At 40.1% G+C, this 17,407-nt stretch overlaps 1 protein-coding gene across 1 annotated transcript in view; it reads left to right on the top strand.

Moving 5' to 3' along the window:
- Nucleotides 1-17,407, top strand: part of ADAMTSL3 (ADAMTS like 3) — a 276,104-nt gene that overhangs the window by 136,315 nt on the left and 122,382 nt on the right. The window contains exon 9 of the mRNA XM_045561569.1: nucleotides 5,247-5,404. Within this exon, the coding sequence (XP_045417525.1) occupies nucleotides 5,247-5,404 (158 nt within the window). The remainder of the gene's footprint in view (nucleotides 1-5,246; nucleotides 5,405-17,407) is intronic.

The following is a 17,407-nucleotide window of genomic DNA, read 5'->3' as shown; positions in this document are numbered from 1 at the left end:
TTCAAAGTTTTCTTTGCAGTGAAGCATCAAAATGTTTTTTAAATTTCTTTTAAATGGCTTCAAAGCCCACAGCTCTAGATGAGAACAAATCTTCATCCTTTTGAATACAAACTTGATTTTTGGAAACAGGTAAAATCATTCAAATCCAGATTTTGTGAATCATGTAAGTAATCACATTGTACAGTATCTTAGATTCAAAAATGTGAAATGTTGAATATTCATAGCAGCAACAAAGTGGAAACAGCTCAAAAGTCCATTCAACTGCTGAATGAATGATAAAATGTGACTTATGTGAAATATTATTTGGCTATGAACAGGGATAAAATATTGATATAGGCTACTACATGGATGATCCTTGAAAACATGCTCAGTGAAAGAAGCCACATATTTATTATATGATTCCATCCGTAAGAAATGTCTAAAATAGTCAAATTTATAGAGGTGGAAAGTAGATTGGTGATTGCCTGGCTAATGAGTATGGGATTTCTTTGGGGGGTGACAAAAATGTTCTAAGCTTAGATCATGGTGATGGCTTCACTCTGTGTATATACCGAAACATTAAATTATACATTTTAAATGAGTGAAGTTTATGGCTTATGAATTATATATCAAAACGATGTTTAGAAAACCAAAAAAATACAGTGACTGGGCCTGATATTCTCATGATATTAAAGGCAATTCCCCCAAATTCAGCTCCAAAAATAGTTTTTTTAAGTTATAAAAACAATAAGTAAACAGTGAACAGAGTAAGTCAAGATGAGTACTTTGAGGCAAAAATTCATTTACCTGTGTATATTTTCTGGCATATTCAACAAAACTACGCTCAAGACAGACATTCTCCCAAGAATAGGGGTCAAAATTTTTCCCATTTCTCCAAAAGTGACAAATCTGTTACTTGGAATATTTCCCCTTCTGAACAATCTCACAGTTGGCACTAGATGTGATTTTAAAAGTTATCTTTCTTTACTGATGAATAGAACTGGCTTCATTTACAAAGGATTTAGTTAACACATCTGAATATCTAAATATAGAAGCAGCTTTATTTGCTTAATCTATATGACTGTTTTCTTAATTTTTATTCGTAAAAGAGGTATTTCTGAAGTGAAGCTCATTTTGTAGTAATAAATCATTCTTTTAACATCCATATTAGCTATAACCAAACCTCCAGTAATGAGGATCCCTGCAAAAGACATTTTACTGTAACAAAACTTTAGCATTAAATGTATTTGACTAGTAATAAACTTGAGAAGCCAAGATGCCATCAACTGAAAACCTCTATTTCATTTGGAAGAATATTTTTTCTTCTAAGTCCTGTCTGATGACCGTATGCAGAGATGTATATATATAAACATGGGAACTGTGCATGATGGTCAGTCAAAGGGAATTGATGCTGGATGAAATGAACATATACTATAAAAATACAGCTCTACTGTAGCATCAGTTTGATGTATGGTTAACTACATTTGCTGTGCTAAACGCTCATGGTACGTTTACCTAACAGTGTTTCTGTGGTCTTTAGAATTTAAGGAGGCCTCTTGGCGATGGTCACCATGACCCTGCCTGTTCTGAAAGAGTTGATACTTCTCAATGAAAGCCCTTCAACTAGAAGCAATTAGAAGCATTCATCATCTTCCTAGTCATCATTTCTTTTAAAAATAGCTAATATGGATTAAAATATTTAAAGGCATCATTGGAGACTTGAGTTGGGGATATAAGAAGGTCTTGATTTCTGATTCTATTTTTCACCCTTTTTGAGGATACCTACCATGTCTTCCCCAGCACTTCCTCCCCACCCCTCCCCATTCCCCACTGTCTCCAGCCCATGGAATATTAAGCCTGAAGAAGAGAAAGAATGTGGGCAGTGGGCAGCAAGGAAGGAAGTTCATACTCTCTTCCCTTAATAGTGGTGTGAGTGTTTATAGTTGTCCTGGGGTCTCCCAAGCACTAACCACTTTGCTGCAGGAACCACAGAGGTGTCCTGAAAGCTCTGAGAACAGAAGGGGCCATGTGTGCAGCTCTCGCTAGCTGTGCATCTCACATTGTCCCAACATGGGGCTGCAGTAAATGTATGGAGATGGTAGAAATTAATAAAAAACTAGCAAAGATATCCATAAGTCCTCATCTGAATTGCTGACTGAAAAACCACAAAATCCTTTTCTGTCATTTATTTTAAGCAACACAGGCGCTAAGGAGAAGCAAGTTTGCCACCAATAAAAATGACAGCTTTTGAAGAACTACACTGGCCTCCACCTCACTGTGGATTCAGCATAGTGGGTTTGCTAATCCCAATTATCAGCATTGTCTGCCTCTGTACACTCAGCCTTCCTAAAATTGTGTCACCAGGCTTCATTCACCCACTCTGATGCTGCTTACTCACTTACACAACTGAGGTCAAAGCACCTGCTCTCTACCTGTCATACTAGATAAGCAACCAGTGTTTGTGCTCTACACACTGGAAGCCTGTTGAAATAAACAAAGATATTTTACAATAAGCATGGAGTTTAGTGGAGAAGAAGAGTGGTTTGGGTAATTTGCATGTACTTGAAAATTGTTTTTGCTACTTGTGTTTTTATATTCTTGTCACTGAAAATCTTAGACACTGTTAGAATAGCAGAATAAACTTTATATTAAAAACAAACACCAAAACCAAAGTAATAGAAATGCCGGCCTTTGATTTAGGGGATGTATATCATAGCAACTGGTCTTCCCTTCCTCCCTGATTGCCTTCCAAGATTCTTACACCCCCTTCCCCAACTTTGCATCCTGATGAAACTTGGAAAGCTGTGATCCAGAACCTCAGCACAGTGGTAAAGCAATTACCACCCAACACAGCCACAGACTCCATCGCACACTATGTGGATTTAATCAAGCCATTTCAGCCTAAGTCTCAGTCTGAGAGACTGGTGTTTTGCATGCCTTCTGTGAGGATGGATTGTGTCCAACTTCATTTTGTGTTTTGCTGTTGCTCTAATGCTCACTGTTTTTTCTCTTTACTTTAGAGACCTGATTCATCCAGTGTAGGGCCCACTTACTATCTCCAGTTCCCCATCTCATTTTTACTGACAACTCACTTTATAACACTCAGTTTTATATCTTCATTGGAACTAGGAAATGAATTTAATCTCACACTTTCCAAAAATCTACTGTGGTCACGGAGATCAGGGCCAAAGTGGTTGGGGTTTTGTGTGCCTGAAAGTAGCCAGCATTATTCTCTGACCACTAATGACTCCTCCAGACCAAGTAGCTCTTGTCCAGCCTTTGAATTTTCCCAGAAAAGTTCCCAGCCTGCCTGTCAGGGATAATCAGGGGTGTCTCCTAATGCCTGTTATGCAGTCTGTCCAGGGTGCTTGAATTCCTGCAGCCACTCCAGTGGCAGAGAGAAAATCCAGCAGATGAAAATAACCAAAGCCCGGCAGCATATGGATCGAAGCTCCCTGATGCCAGACCGTGTTGTCACATTTTATCAGCTTTCCATTTTTAAGTTCAAAACTCAACAGAGTCTTGGTTCTGTTGTTTCCTTTGTTCAGGATTTTTAATGACTGACACAATACCATTAAATCAAGTGTAGATTTCAGAGTAGAGTTTGACATGAGAGATTGTCCACTCTCACCCCTCATTTCAGAAAGGAGGCAATGAAAACCCAAGATGGAAGTTAGAGAAAGAGCAGGGGCCAGACAAGCAAGTGCTCCAGTACCTACCTGTGTATGTTTATAGTGCCTCTCAACCTCAGACCAGGTCTACTAACTATGGTGGCGCTTAAAAAATAAAAGAAAGAAAAGAAAGGGGGAAGAAAGAAAGAAATTTAAATAAGTGGAAATGCTATTTTGTTCAAACTGTGGGCAAACATTTTTTCTGTAGGAGATCTTAAAAGCACTTCTGTTCACATAAAAGCAAATTCGAATGAAGGGGCAGCATGCATTGGGGAGATCTTTGTAGCAATGCAATGGTTCCATATTTTGGTGGTGGGTGGTATGTGATAAAATGGCATCAAACTATACACACACATTGCATCAATGTGAATTTCCTCTTTTTGATATTGTACTGTAGTTTTGTAATTTGTAACCATTGGGCAAAACTGGATGAAGTCCGAAAAACCAAAATCCAAACTGCTCCAATGAACATGTCTTTTGAGCATCATATCAACATTCAAAAAGGTTTGGATTTTGGATTTTTGGCTTAAGGATACTCAACCTGTACAAGACTCAGGAAGAGTCATCAGGATCTACATGTTAAAAAGGTAGAGTCTTTAGGGGCACTTGACTTGGTCATAAATATCTCTCAGCACGTATGAGCAAAGCTGTTTCACACTGAATCCACTTGGCTGGTCCATCCCTGTAACCCATGGGGTCTGGGAGGGAATGGCACTAATATCTGCCTGACATAGTTTTTGCTGATACATTTGATGCGATATATATGCTGAAGGAGTTTCATGATTTGTTTGTGGCTGGTTTTTGTTTGTTTTTAATTTCAGGTGGTCTTGATTTGAACATGTTATAGTTTGAGAGAAAAAAAAATATACTTATGGTTATTTCTTTCTTGTGGTAAATTATATATAACATAAAATTTACCATTTTAACAAAAAAAAACTGGATAAAGGTCACACAGGACCTCTCTATATTATTTTTGCAACTTTCTGTGACTCTATAATTATTTCAAAATAAAAAGTTTTATTTTAAAAAAGCAAATTTGAGATTCACTGTGGTTTTGTCTAAATAAAAGACTAAGCTTGATGGAGGTATGACTACATGGTAAGTGCCAGGCGCACTGTCTGGAGAATGGACATGCTTGAGGCTCTGACTCAGGGGGATGGGCGGGACATGGACAATGCATGTAACCTGAGCTTTTGTATCCCCATGAAGAGCTGAAATAAAAAAATAAAAATAAAAATAAAAGACTAAGCTTAAGACTTCTGAATAGGTAATAAAGTGAGTAAACTTAGCTTTACTTTGAGTATTAGTTACATCGTGAGAAAATATAAAGAAAGATTTTCCCTTTCCCCTTATGGTAGAAATGGCTACAAAAAATTGAGTAGACCTGTTTGTGCCTACCACCCCATTAGCTCCTTTTTATAGACAACTAAAAATCTGACATATCTGTTCTACCAAGATGAGTCAGTGTTTGTAAACAGAATGGGTATTTTGATATTGTGTTGTTATCATATCTTGATATCAGACTTAGTAAAATGTCTTTTGAAATAAAATGCTGTTGAGATAGTTTCTTATTTGAATTTTACTTTTTAATTTTAGTTATTGAATCCAAAACCCTTCAAGGAAGCAAAGGGGAGCACAGCTTTAGCAGCCCTGGAGTCTTTGTTGTAGAAAACACAACAGTTGAGTTCCAGAGGGGCTCAGAGAGGCAAACCTTTAAGATTCCAGGACCTCTGATGGCTGATTTCATCTTCAAGGTAGGATGATCCTCTTCAGAAACTGCATGCCTCTGAAGTTCAGAACATGTTGATTTTAAAAATAGTAAGTTTGTTTAGCAGGAGGTCATCAACGATTGTTTCTAGATAGCGCAGGTATCATTAATGCTTCCATCTTGGCAGTTTTTTCCTAAAAATTACTCATCATTCTCAAGTTTCTGCTCCTAAACTCTGATAGTTAAGAAACACACTTCACTTTTGTAGAGGAAAAATTGATTTTGTATTTATAATCTCTAGTTGCTGTGTTCAGTTTTGTTTTTAAAGAGAGAGTGCCTCACCATGTCACCAAAGTTGGAGTGCAGTGGCTATTCACACACCCAGTGATGTTGTCTTACAGCCTCAAACTCTTGGTGATCCTCCTGACTCAGTGTCCCAAGTTGCTGTATTCAGTTTTAAACTTCTGGATGGAGTTCAGTGAAAATGGCTAGTGGTTAAACCTACCATATCCTAAACCAGAATTGTGCCACTGCATGTCTTCTCCTTGCAAAGGAGGACAGAAAGGACAGAGGCTCATTCCTCACTCTTCTTTAAGAACATTATCCTTAAGGGATATTTACTTCTACCTTCAGCCCTTAGAATGTGCAGCCTTGCGGTGGGCTGGTTCAAGATCAAGGTTTTCTTCCCCAGAGGTTTTATGATGGGCACCTGTCATAAGGTATCCACAGAAGAACTCTTCTTCCCTGGAACCATGAGCCTGTATCTCCTCTCTGGGTGAGCCTGGAGCATCCTCCCTCATTCAGAGGACATGAAATGCAGTTGCCAGTGTATTTCCAAGGTGATACAATTTGAAACTCTTTTGATGCATTTGAAAATGCCTAAGAAATGAACAGAAAAAGGTGGCTCTGTGGGTGGTGGTTTTGCCCTATCCCTTTTCAGAAACTCATTCCAAAATGTAAATAGAAGTCAGAAAATAGCCATAATTGCCAGTGATATCTTCATGTATGGAAGGAAAAAAAAAAAACCCTCAATACTTTCAAAGAACTCTCTGTGTCCCACATATTAATTTGTCAAAGAATGTTTGAGACATCAGTGTCAGCAGGGGAATGTGTTGGAGGTAGATGAGAGTTATGAACGGATCCAGGTTCCTGAGATCTCAGTGCAGCCTGCAGTGTGACCAGCCAAATGCAGCGTTTTGTTTCGTTTTTGAAACTTTGGATTTTAAACAGTCAACATTTTAAAATCAAGAGATTTGGACATAAAAATATCAGTTTTTTTTCCTGCTTCTCTTTAAAAATGGGAAAATCTGATGACTGGCTTGTATTTTACCATAGCAATAATTGGCTGCAGCTGGGTAGCAGCTGCTGTCTCATGGGAACACTCTCTTCCTAGTTTGCCATGGTCCACACCACTCCCTATTGCATCCTTAACGTTAAGGCGTATTTGTCAGTTGCCATTCATTCCGCTTCAGGCATTTCAATCATCTGCCTACCCTCCATAAACATTTAAGCTTGTGACTTCTGTGTCAGATCCTTAAAGCGTTGGCCCAATATTCTTAGTCACAGTGTGAAAGGTTTTGGGGAAACCTTAATGTCATCTTTCTTTCTACTCTCTCTCTGGTCTGTTGTGGCATAAATTCTGTGCTTGTCTTGTTCTCCTTCAGGCCTTCCCATTTAATTCTCAAGTAGAAAATACACACATAGTCTTTTTTTCTCTTTTAATTACTACTCAGAGAATCTACATTCTTCTCCAGTCAATTCAGAGGTCTCTGACTGAGTAGGAAACGTGAGTACGATGATGGGCAGGGAGAAGTAGCCACAAAGTCTAGTACTTCAGGATACTGTTTGGTTACAGTTGCAGCATGGCTAGATCTTGAAGATACATTGTTTATTGATACCATGTATAAAAACACACATAACATAAACTATATATTTGTATGAGTATGTATATATATATATATACTGCAGTCCCCAACCCCAAGGCTGGGGACTGTTAGGAACTAGGCCGTGTCACTGCCTGAGTTCCACCTCTCCCCATCCCACCCTGCCACCCCAGTCTTTGGAAAAATTATCTTCCATGAAACTTAGGAACTGAGTCTCACAGCAGGAGGTGAGCAGTGGTGAGCGGTGCACGAGCAAGTGAAGCGTCATCTATATTTACAGCCGCTCCCCATGGCTGGCATCACTGCCAGAGCTCTGCCGCCCCACCCCTGTCAGTGGAAAAATTGTCTTCTGTGAAACCAGTCCCTGGTGCCAAAAACATTGGGGACCACTGCGTGTATATGTATATGTTTGTACACATACTTTCTTTAATGTTGGAAAGATACATGAAACCACTGAAAACAACAGTGTTGCTTTTAGAGGGGATAAATGTGATATCTAATTCTTAAAATAATTTTTAAAAAGAAGAATGCATTCACATACCACATGCATAATTGAAATTTATTTTACACATTCTTGCCCAAATTATTTATTAACCTCTTAATAGAGTACATTTTAACAGCATTTTAAATGTACACTGTCAGAACCAGTACTCAGGCCTCTATTTTCCTGTCTCTGAGGACCAGCTCTCTCAGACTTGGTAAACAGTCCTGGACTTTGACTTCAACTCCTGGAAAGCTTTTGATCTCTCTACAGGGAAAAGGTTTGTAAAGTATATGTCTTTATCAGAGAAGGTGATGCACACCACCGTCTGACTCGTCTATAAGTGGAGCCTCATTTCATGCCTACGGCCGTGTTCTTTGGTGAATACATGTGCTTGGTGAGACAGAATTTGGCACAATTGGAGACACTTGTGATTAAGTAAGAATGACTCTGATGTTGTTTTTCCCTGACTTGGGAGTTTGTCCAAATAATGTGTGTTTCTAGGAAATAGCCTTTTCCATCAGTTACTTTTTAAAAAATGTTTCAGTTCCGAGCATTGCAGTATCACCCAGCCAGCCTTGTTACTGAGATGAGGAGCTCTTTGCTTCCATCTGTCTCTTCCTGACCCATCACACAACCAAGGAAGGGCTATACTTTGAGTGGGAGGTTAAAATATGTGCGAGGTCACCGGTGGCAGTCAGCCCTGTGTTCCTGCATTTCCTTCTGTCTCTTTCCATCCTAGTCAGCCAGAAGCAGCTGGTCTGAAAAATGGAAGATGTGGCTTCACCCCGAGAGGGAAGACGAGACGGTATAGACCAGTCAGTTTGGCACAGCTGTGGGCACGCTGAGTTAGGCTGAGGCACATGCCTTCATGGAGTAGACCTTGTTTCATGAGCTTCTAATAAATGTACTGTTGAAAACTACTATATTCTTATGTAGAGAGTAAAATATGTAGAGATCAATGAGATGTTAGATTGTCCTTAGTTACCTTTGCTCAGATTCTGACACTGAGCAACTCACTGCGCCAATAAGAAAAAAATTTCCTTCTTCAACTCTTTTTAAGAAGCTATATTTTCATGGTTGGGACATTCTTGAAAATTGCACATTTCCTTCTTCCGAATGGATTTCTCGCTATGTATTCTTATTTTCTTGAATGACATGCTTGTCAAGGATGACCCTTGTCATGGTACTACTGTGCCAGGGGCCTTCTGCATTACAGCCCCTGATGTGTTAGTTTGCTTCGTCAATAGGTGCATGTTGCCACCAGGTAGCAGTAGTGAGTTTTGACCAAGTACAGTAGTTGATGCTGTGTGCTTTGTTGTTTTTTTTTATTTTTTACGTTTCCCTTTTTAATTTCTTTTTTCTTTTTTTTTTTTTTATTTCAGCTCATCATGGGGGTACATAAGTTCAGGTTATATACAATGTCCATGTCCTGCCCATCCCCCCGAGTCAGAGCCTCAAGCGTGTCCATTCACCAGACAGTTCGCCTGGCACTCACTATGTAGTCATACCTCCATCCCCTCCCCCCACCCCCCACCTCCCCGAGTCTGCACCCTCAAGCATGACCATTCCCCAGACGGTGCGCAACGCACTCATCATGTAGGCATACACCTAACCCCTCCCCCCACTCCCCATCTCAATCTGATATCTAATTGGTACCCTTCCCCAATGTGCATTTAGGTGATGGTCAGGGAAACCAATTTTCTGGTGAGTACATGTGATGCTTGTTTATCCATTCTTTGGATACATCACTTAATATAATGGGTTTCAACTCTCTCCAGGAGAACCAAAGAGATGTCATATCACCGTTATTTCTTATAGCTGAGTAATACTCCATGGTATACATATACCACAGTTTACTAATTCATTCATGGACTGATGGGCATTTGGGTTGTTTCCACATCTTTGCAATTATGAATTGTGCTGCTATAAACATTTGGGTACAAGTGTCTTTGTTGTAGAATGACTTTTGTTTTTCTGGGTAGATGCCCAATAATGGGATTGCTGGATCGAATGGTAGGTCTATCTGAATTTGTTTAAGGTATCCCCATAATGCTTTCCACAGGGGTTGCACTAGTTTGCAGTCCCACCAGCAGTGTATGAGTGTTCCTGTCTCTCTGCATCCACGCCAACATGTGTTGTTTTGGGACTTTTTGATAAAGGCCATTCTCACTGGAGTTAAGTGATATCTCATTGTGGTTTTGCCCACTGTCCCCCTTACTTTTCAACATAGTATTGGAAGCCCTTGCGAGAGCTATCAGACAAGAGAGGAGAATCAAGGGAGTCTAAATAGGGAAAGAAGAGATCAAACTCTCACTCTTTGCTGATGATATGATGTTATATCTAGAAAATCCCAAGGATTCAACCAAGAGATTCCTGGAATTGATCAATGAATTCAGTAAAGTCTCGGGATACAAAATCAATACACACAAATCAGAGGCATTCATATATGCCAATAACAGTCAAACGGAGAACCAAATTAAGGACTCAATACCCTTCAAAATCACAACAAAGAAAATAAAATACCTAGGAATATATTTACCTAAGGAGGTAAAGGACCTCTATAGGGAGAACTACGAAACACGGAGGAAGGAAATTGCAGAACATGTAAATAGGTGGAAAACCATACCATGCTCGTGGATCGGAACAATCAACATTGTTAAAATGACTATTCTGCCCAAAGTTATCTACAAATTCAATGCAATTCCTATTAAATTACCAACATCATTTTTCACAGATATAGAAAGAATAATTCTACGCTTTGTGTGGAACCAGAGAAGACCCCCTTTAGCAAAAGCAATTTTAAGCAACAAAAACAAAATGGGAGGTATTAATTTACCAGACTTCAAACTATACTACAAAGCTGTGATTATTAAAACTGCTTGGTATTGGCACAAGTGCAGGGACACAGACCAATGGAACAGAACAGAAAATCCAAACATAAAACCATCCTCATGTAGCCATCTAATCTTTGACAAAGCAGACAAAAACATACTTTGGGGAAAAGAATCCTTATTTAATAAATGGTGCTGGGAAAACTGGATAGCCACATGTAGAAGACTAAAACAGGACCCACAGCTTTCACCTCTCACAAAAATCAAATCAAGGTGGCTAACAGACCTAAACCTTAGGGGAGAAACTATTAGAATTCTAGAAGAAAATGTAGGAAGGACTCTTACAGACATTGGTCTAGGCAAAGAATTTATGAAGAAAACCCCTAAGGCAATCACAGCAAAAACAAAAGTAAACGAATGGGACCTGATTAAATTAAAAAGCTTCTGCACAGCCAAAGAAACCGTCACGAAAATAAACAGACAGCCTACAGAATGGGAAAAAATTTTCGCATACTACACATCAGATAAAGGTCTGATAACAAGAATCTATTTCGAACTCAGGAAAATCAGCAAGAAAAAATCAAACAACCCTATCAAAAAATGGGCAAAGGACATGAATAGAAATTTTTCAAAAGAAGATATAAGAATGGCCAACAAACATATGAAAAAATGCTCAACGTCCCTAATCATCAGGGAAATGTGCTTTGTTGATTAGGTGGTGAGATAGGAGCTATTTGTTCAGTGAGAACTGATTGATCATTTGTATCTGTGAGTAGATGTTTGTGAATTTCAATTTTAAGTATATTCCCATGAGAATATCTAATTTAAAAAATGAAATGGCTTTGTTAAAAACATCTTTCTACATGATTAATTTTCAGCTACTGCTGGTAGATTTCCCCCTCTTTTAAAACACACATCTGTCTTCATGGGCTGTGGTGGGGAGTTTCTCTTCTTCATGCTCTAAAATCTTCCTTCTTTGGACAGTTGTCTCTTAAGGAATCATTTTTCTTCCATTCATATATTTTGTGTTTCTGCAGGAAGTTGTTTTCTGATTGTTTTTCCACTAGTTCTCAGCTATGCAAGCTCTGTCTTCAGTTTCCTCTGGCCCGAGCTCTAGGTATCTTTTATGTTCTCTGTCCACAGAGTCTCTTTTCTTCCTGGGAAGTTGCAACAGCGCATCTGACTTATCCGGGAATGTGAGGATTTGAAACTGCATGTTTTCATTTCTCTCAAAGAACGTGTTACAGCCTTGCAATGTGCTGCAGGTAGTGGCTAAATTTATACATTCACAGGTATTTCAAAACACAGCAAGACGCAGTTTTAGAGTCTGCCTTAGTTTCCTGAGGCTGTAACAGAGTACCATGACTGCAGGCCTAAACAACCAAATTTGTTCTGGAGGCAACGGATTGGTTCCTTCTGAGGGCTGGCTAGAAGGGAGAATCTTTCTCATGTCTCTCTCCTAAATTCTTTTTTTCTTTTGGTAGAGATAGGATCTTGCTATGCTGCCCAGGCTATTCTCAAACTCCTGGGCTCAAGCAGTGTTCCTACCTTGGCATCCCAAACTGCTGGGATTATAGGCATGAGCCACCACGCCTGCCCAACATCTCTCTGCTACATTCACATGGCTCAGACTTTCTCCCCTCCCCTCTGTGCATGTCTGCCTCTGTGTCCAAATTTCCCCTTTGCATAAGGACACCAGTGATATTGGATTAGAGCCCTAGGATCCTAATGACATCATCTTAACTTAATTACATCTTCAAAGACCCTATTTCCAAATAAGATCATATTCTGAGATACTGTGAGCTAGGACTTCTTTTTGGGAGGACACAGTTCAACCCATAACAACGCCAACAGAAAACAAAACTTACCTATTTCATCATGCCTCTCAATTAGGATACCATTTCTCCTCCTAACTATTTGCCCTTAATCGAATATTATGTATTTTTCTGTAATGTGGTCTGTTGGCGGAAATTTCTTGGTCAAAGCAATTCAAATACTGCTCTAGTAATTATGAGAATTCACAGCTAAGTTATATGTATAAATGCATACATACCATGAATAGTTTTATATTTAAAAAAAGTTTGTCCTATACATTTTGGAAACTATTTTGAAGTGGCCAAGCCAGGTAGTTGAATTTGAATCCATTTTCTTACCATTGCTATAAAACTCATTTTCCTAATCAAACAGGGGCCATACACTTTTGTAAATGTTAACATATATTTCTCTTTTGCCATCCTTTTTACTTGGCTGTCTTCTTTGTTGGTGAAGCCATCTGCCCTGGAGACTTGACAGGAGTCGTTTTGCAGGTGGGAGATTGGGTTGTTAGTAGAAATGCAAAGAGAGAGCATTAATGTTTGACTTTTGAATATTGAAGTAAGATGATGATTATTATTTAGTTTGGACTTTTATTTTGAAAGTCAGGCTTAGTGGGGAGAGATGAAGATTTTCTGAATTGATTTAGTTCCCACACCATTTCGAGGGCCAAGCCTAGGGTACTAACCCATAGCATTTCTTCTGTAATGTGGAGAGGATGCCCCTTGCCCGGGAAGGCTGAGCTGTGGGCTCTAGAGTCCTCAGGAGGACATACACCACGGGGAAGGTCTAGCACGGACGTGGAGAGCTGCTCCCTCAGCCTCAAGGGACTGTGGACAAAAGAAGGAAAGAAGGGACAGGATGGAGGGAGCAGGCAGGGAGATGTGTGTCGTGATGGCAGTCACTCCCCAGAGCAAGGAAGGTTTCAAGGAAAGCCCAAAGCAGAAAAGGACCTTTTGTTCCACCTGTCATTTAGAAATTCAAAACGAAAATGCCTCATAGGGTGCCCACCTCCATCAACAACCACCTGGGAAAGCCACATCACAATGAAATTGGCATTAGTGTCATGAAATGTTGAGTCACAGGCAGAGTCTGAGTTTAGCACCCAGAGTCCCCCTCGGCTCCCAAGTAGTATAGAAAACTTCTAGAAAATTCCACATACTCTCAGCTGGCAGGGTTGACATGGTGGTAGCAAATGACCCTTTAGCTGAGGGGGTCAAGGTAGAGAGGGACCATGTGTCCTGCTTTTCTCAGAAAAGGCCCAATTTATGCCTGCTGCCCCGGGTTAATTACTAGCTCCTCCTTTCAGTCTCAAAAGCCTCCTGGCTTGGACAGTACAACAGGTGGTCTCCCAGGTACAGAGCCCTGAGCCAGGCTGGGGTTGGACAGGAGTCCTGGCCGCACCACAGAGAACGTGCGGCCCACGGGGAGCATAGAGGGGGCTGGTCACCAGAGGAGTCGGCCAGCCCCCACCAGGACAGAACATAGCCGAGTTCACTGGCACTGTCTCTCCCTGTGGGAATCTGCTAACCAGGGGGACAAAAGATACATCTGTGGGTCCAGGGACCCTCACGCATGGATCCAGCCCCTCCTTCCCTTCCCGCCTCTGTGAGATCCTAGGTCTAAGCCACCATGGAGAAGAGAAGTTTGAAGGCGAGGACAGCTGAAAGGTTGGGCACGTCCCACCTGAAACGGAAACATCTGCAGTGAACTCTTTAAATTATTGAACCAGACAGAGTTTACGGTGTTGAACTCTATTGGAGTTGTTGTTTCCTCACTCCCCCCTTGAGAAGGGGCCCATGAAGAAGATGAGAGCAGTTCGAAGGCAATGTAGAAGGTCACCTTCCACAATTGTCAGAGTCTGTTGTGACATCACTACTCAATCTCAAAAAACAAACACAAAGCCTTTGGGAGAAAAACGCCCTTACAGATTTAAGTAACTTGATCTTTCTGAAGTTTTTAGTATTGGAGGGAGGGTCTTTCTGTATTTAATTAGTAGTTTTTATTTATTTTAAAGACCCAATCTTGTATCTTCTATTTGCCTATTTTGCTGTCTTAAAAGAATACGTATAATGCCAGTGTCCCTGGAATTGAGGAGCACTTATCCAAATATAAGCCCCTTCCTGAGATTAAAACTCTCTTAAAATGCTCAGTAATTCTCAGTGGTAAGATGAGGGACTTTTTCCGAGGAAGAATGATAACACTGCATCATATTGTAATGACATTTGAAGATATTTTTACATTAATAAGCCTCTAAATAGCTGCCTTATCTTGTAAAGAGACCATATAAAGTACTATAATTGAATGAGAGTTCATCAATACTACAGATTCAAGCTACCAGTAGTTCGTAGCTTCAGGAAAATATATGGATTGGTTGATTTTTTTTCAAAATCATCTTGTTGCAAATAGTATAATTTGTGTAATTTTACCAAAATTTATGATCAAAATGATTAATTAATTTATTTAGAGACAGGGTCTTGTTCTATTGCCAAGGTTAGAGTGAAGTGACATTATCATAGCTCACAGCAACCTCAAACTCCTGGTCTCAAGTGATCTTCCTGCCTCAGCCTCCCGAGTAGCTGGGACTACAGGTGCATGCCAGCACTCCCGGGTAACTTTTTCTTATTTTTTATAGAGATGGGATCTTGCTCTGTTGCCCAAGATAGTCTCGAACTTCGGGGCTCAAGTGATCCTCCCACCTCACCCTCTCAAAGTGCAAGGATTACAAACATGAGCCACAGCACCAAGCCCAGAATGATTCTTTTAAATGGAACATGTGTCTACAAAGAAATCCAGATTAATTGGTCAGTTCAATATAGCTGTTTGAAATTCAAAGCAGGTTTTACTAATCATACTTTTTTTTTTGGCATGAAGTTGATATTTCTGATTTAACAACAACCAATCCATGAAACCATTTTAATTTCTTTAATGAACAACCAGAGTTATCACATGTGCATTTATGGTCATTTATGTATCAGCTTCATCCAGTACAAAGAAGAATCATCTAATTATGGCAAGCTTTTTTTCATCTATCTCAATTTCATGGTCATACACCAGATTGGCTATCATTTTCTGTCCCTGCTATCCCAATATTTTTACTTTGAAATCAGCAGGGCAATTCAGAGGATGTGTGAGAAATCCTAGGAAACTGTAACCCCAGGGAGATTTTTATTACACTGTTTGCCTTGAGATCTAAAATTTAATATTTTCTCTGCCAATTTATAAAAACAACAAAGACAAAACACAAAAACAACAAAGTCATGTAAAGCTCAGGTTGGGTATTAGAGTCCACTTTTCCTTCAGGCGTTGCCCATGTTCTTCAGCTGTTTCTGTTTAGATAAGTGAAAAACACCTGTAAACAGGCAAGATCGCTGCAAGTACATTTGTGAAAAGAACAATTATTTGAGACCAATCAGAAGTTGGTGTTCATATTTCCATTTTCTTAGCCTTTCAAATATCCTTGTTAGGGTTCAGACCTCTGGTCTGCAGCTGGACAGGTGGGGAAACCCGATTTATTTCTCGGAGCTCCCGGGCTCTCCTCTGCTGGTGGATGGTGTCCCTGGAGAGAGGAAGGAAGCAGGTGGTGAGGAACAGATGACTGGAGATGGATATAGAGGAGTCACATCTGCTTATTCCCTACTTTTCCCTACTTACATTTTCTCACGAAATGGAGCAAGGTTATCAGTTGAGAGTGACGATGTGGAAGGAGTTAGAAGTTTGAGGACTGAGAAAGAAGCATGAAATATTTGTCTTAAAAAGTGAGAGAGTCAGTGGACGAGGGGAAAGTATTGTGCTTACTGGCAGCATTAGGGCCTTTCCAAGGTTGGTGAGCATGGATTTAAGTGAGTTGCTGTGCACTTGCCCTGCACTGAGAGTACTAGGCACCGATCCAGGTGTCATATGCAGATAGGACAATGTCCAGAAGTCCAATAGATCTTTTTCTTTCTTGTGAACTTTCTTGGGAAGGAAAACTTTTCTCAGCAGCACCACAGTAGACTTCTAATCCCTGACAAGAATTGGGTCCCCTGCCCACTCTACACCTTCCCTTAGTGTGTTAGTCTGGGTCTTCCAAGAAGCAGATGCCAACACAGGATGAGATATCCAAGAAATTTATTTGGGAAGTGCCTGTGAGGAACAAGAATGGGGCTGGAGGCAGGGTGAGGCTGGGAGAGCTGCCAGACCGCAATAGAATCTGATTGCGACTGAAGGAGAGGGGGAAGGGAGGAAGAGTGAAGTGGTTCTAAGAGAGTTCAACAAGGCTGCAGAGGAGGCCCTGAGCCTGAGTCTTCTCTCCCAGGACTCCAGTGTCTCCTGGGAACAGGCCTGACTTAGTACCCTGCTGTGCTCAGTCACTGGCTGGGAGCAACCCATGGAAAACGTGACCTGGAACTTGGGCTATTGGCCGAGTACACCCTTTGCGGTGTGTATCTGAGCAGAACAGTCTTGTGGTCTTACACCTAGCAAGGCACATGTGACCACGATGTTTGTTTACAACAACCAGGATTTATCTAAGACACATGAGGGAGGAATGGACACTGGAACACAGCTGGTCTCTGCAGAATGGGAAGGGGACGTGCATGTTGGTAGACAAAGAAATGTGTCTATTACAATAAGGATTATCTCTTTCTGAAAAACACCTGGGTTTCATGGCCTTTCTCTTCTCTTCTTTTTCTTTTTGTTAGTAATGGAGAGTACTTAGAAGCAATTTCAGTTTCTCTTAGGCTTATTTTTTGAGCCAATTTTGCAGTTCTTGTTTTTCTAGAGAGTGTCTAATTCATCTAATTTTTCAAAGTTAACTGTTCAAATGTAACCATAGTATTCCCTTATCATTAAAAAAAAACACTCCTCTGCACCTATAACTATGTCTCTTTCATTACTAAACCTGCCTGTTGGTTCCTTGTCTAATTTTTATTTTGGTCAAACCATCCAAATATTGTCTCTGAAACATCTAAGGACTAGATTTTAATTTTGGTGATTAACTTAAAGGTTTTTTTTTTTTTTAATTTCTATTTACAGAAATTTTTATTTTTATTTCTTTA

This window comes from Lemur catta, chromosome 9 (genome assembly GCF_020740605.2).
Source record: "Lemur catta isolate mLemCat1 chromosome 9, mLemCat1.pri, whole genome shotgun sequence".
Lineage (NCBI taxonomy): Eukaryota > Metazoa > Chordata > Mammalia > Primates > Lemuridae > Lemur > Lemur catta.
This window is presented reverse-complemented; position numbering and strand designations above follow the sequence as displayed.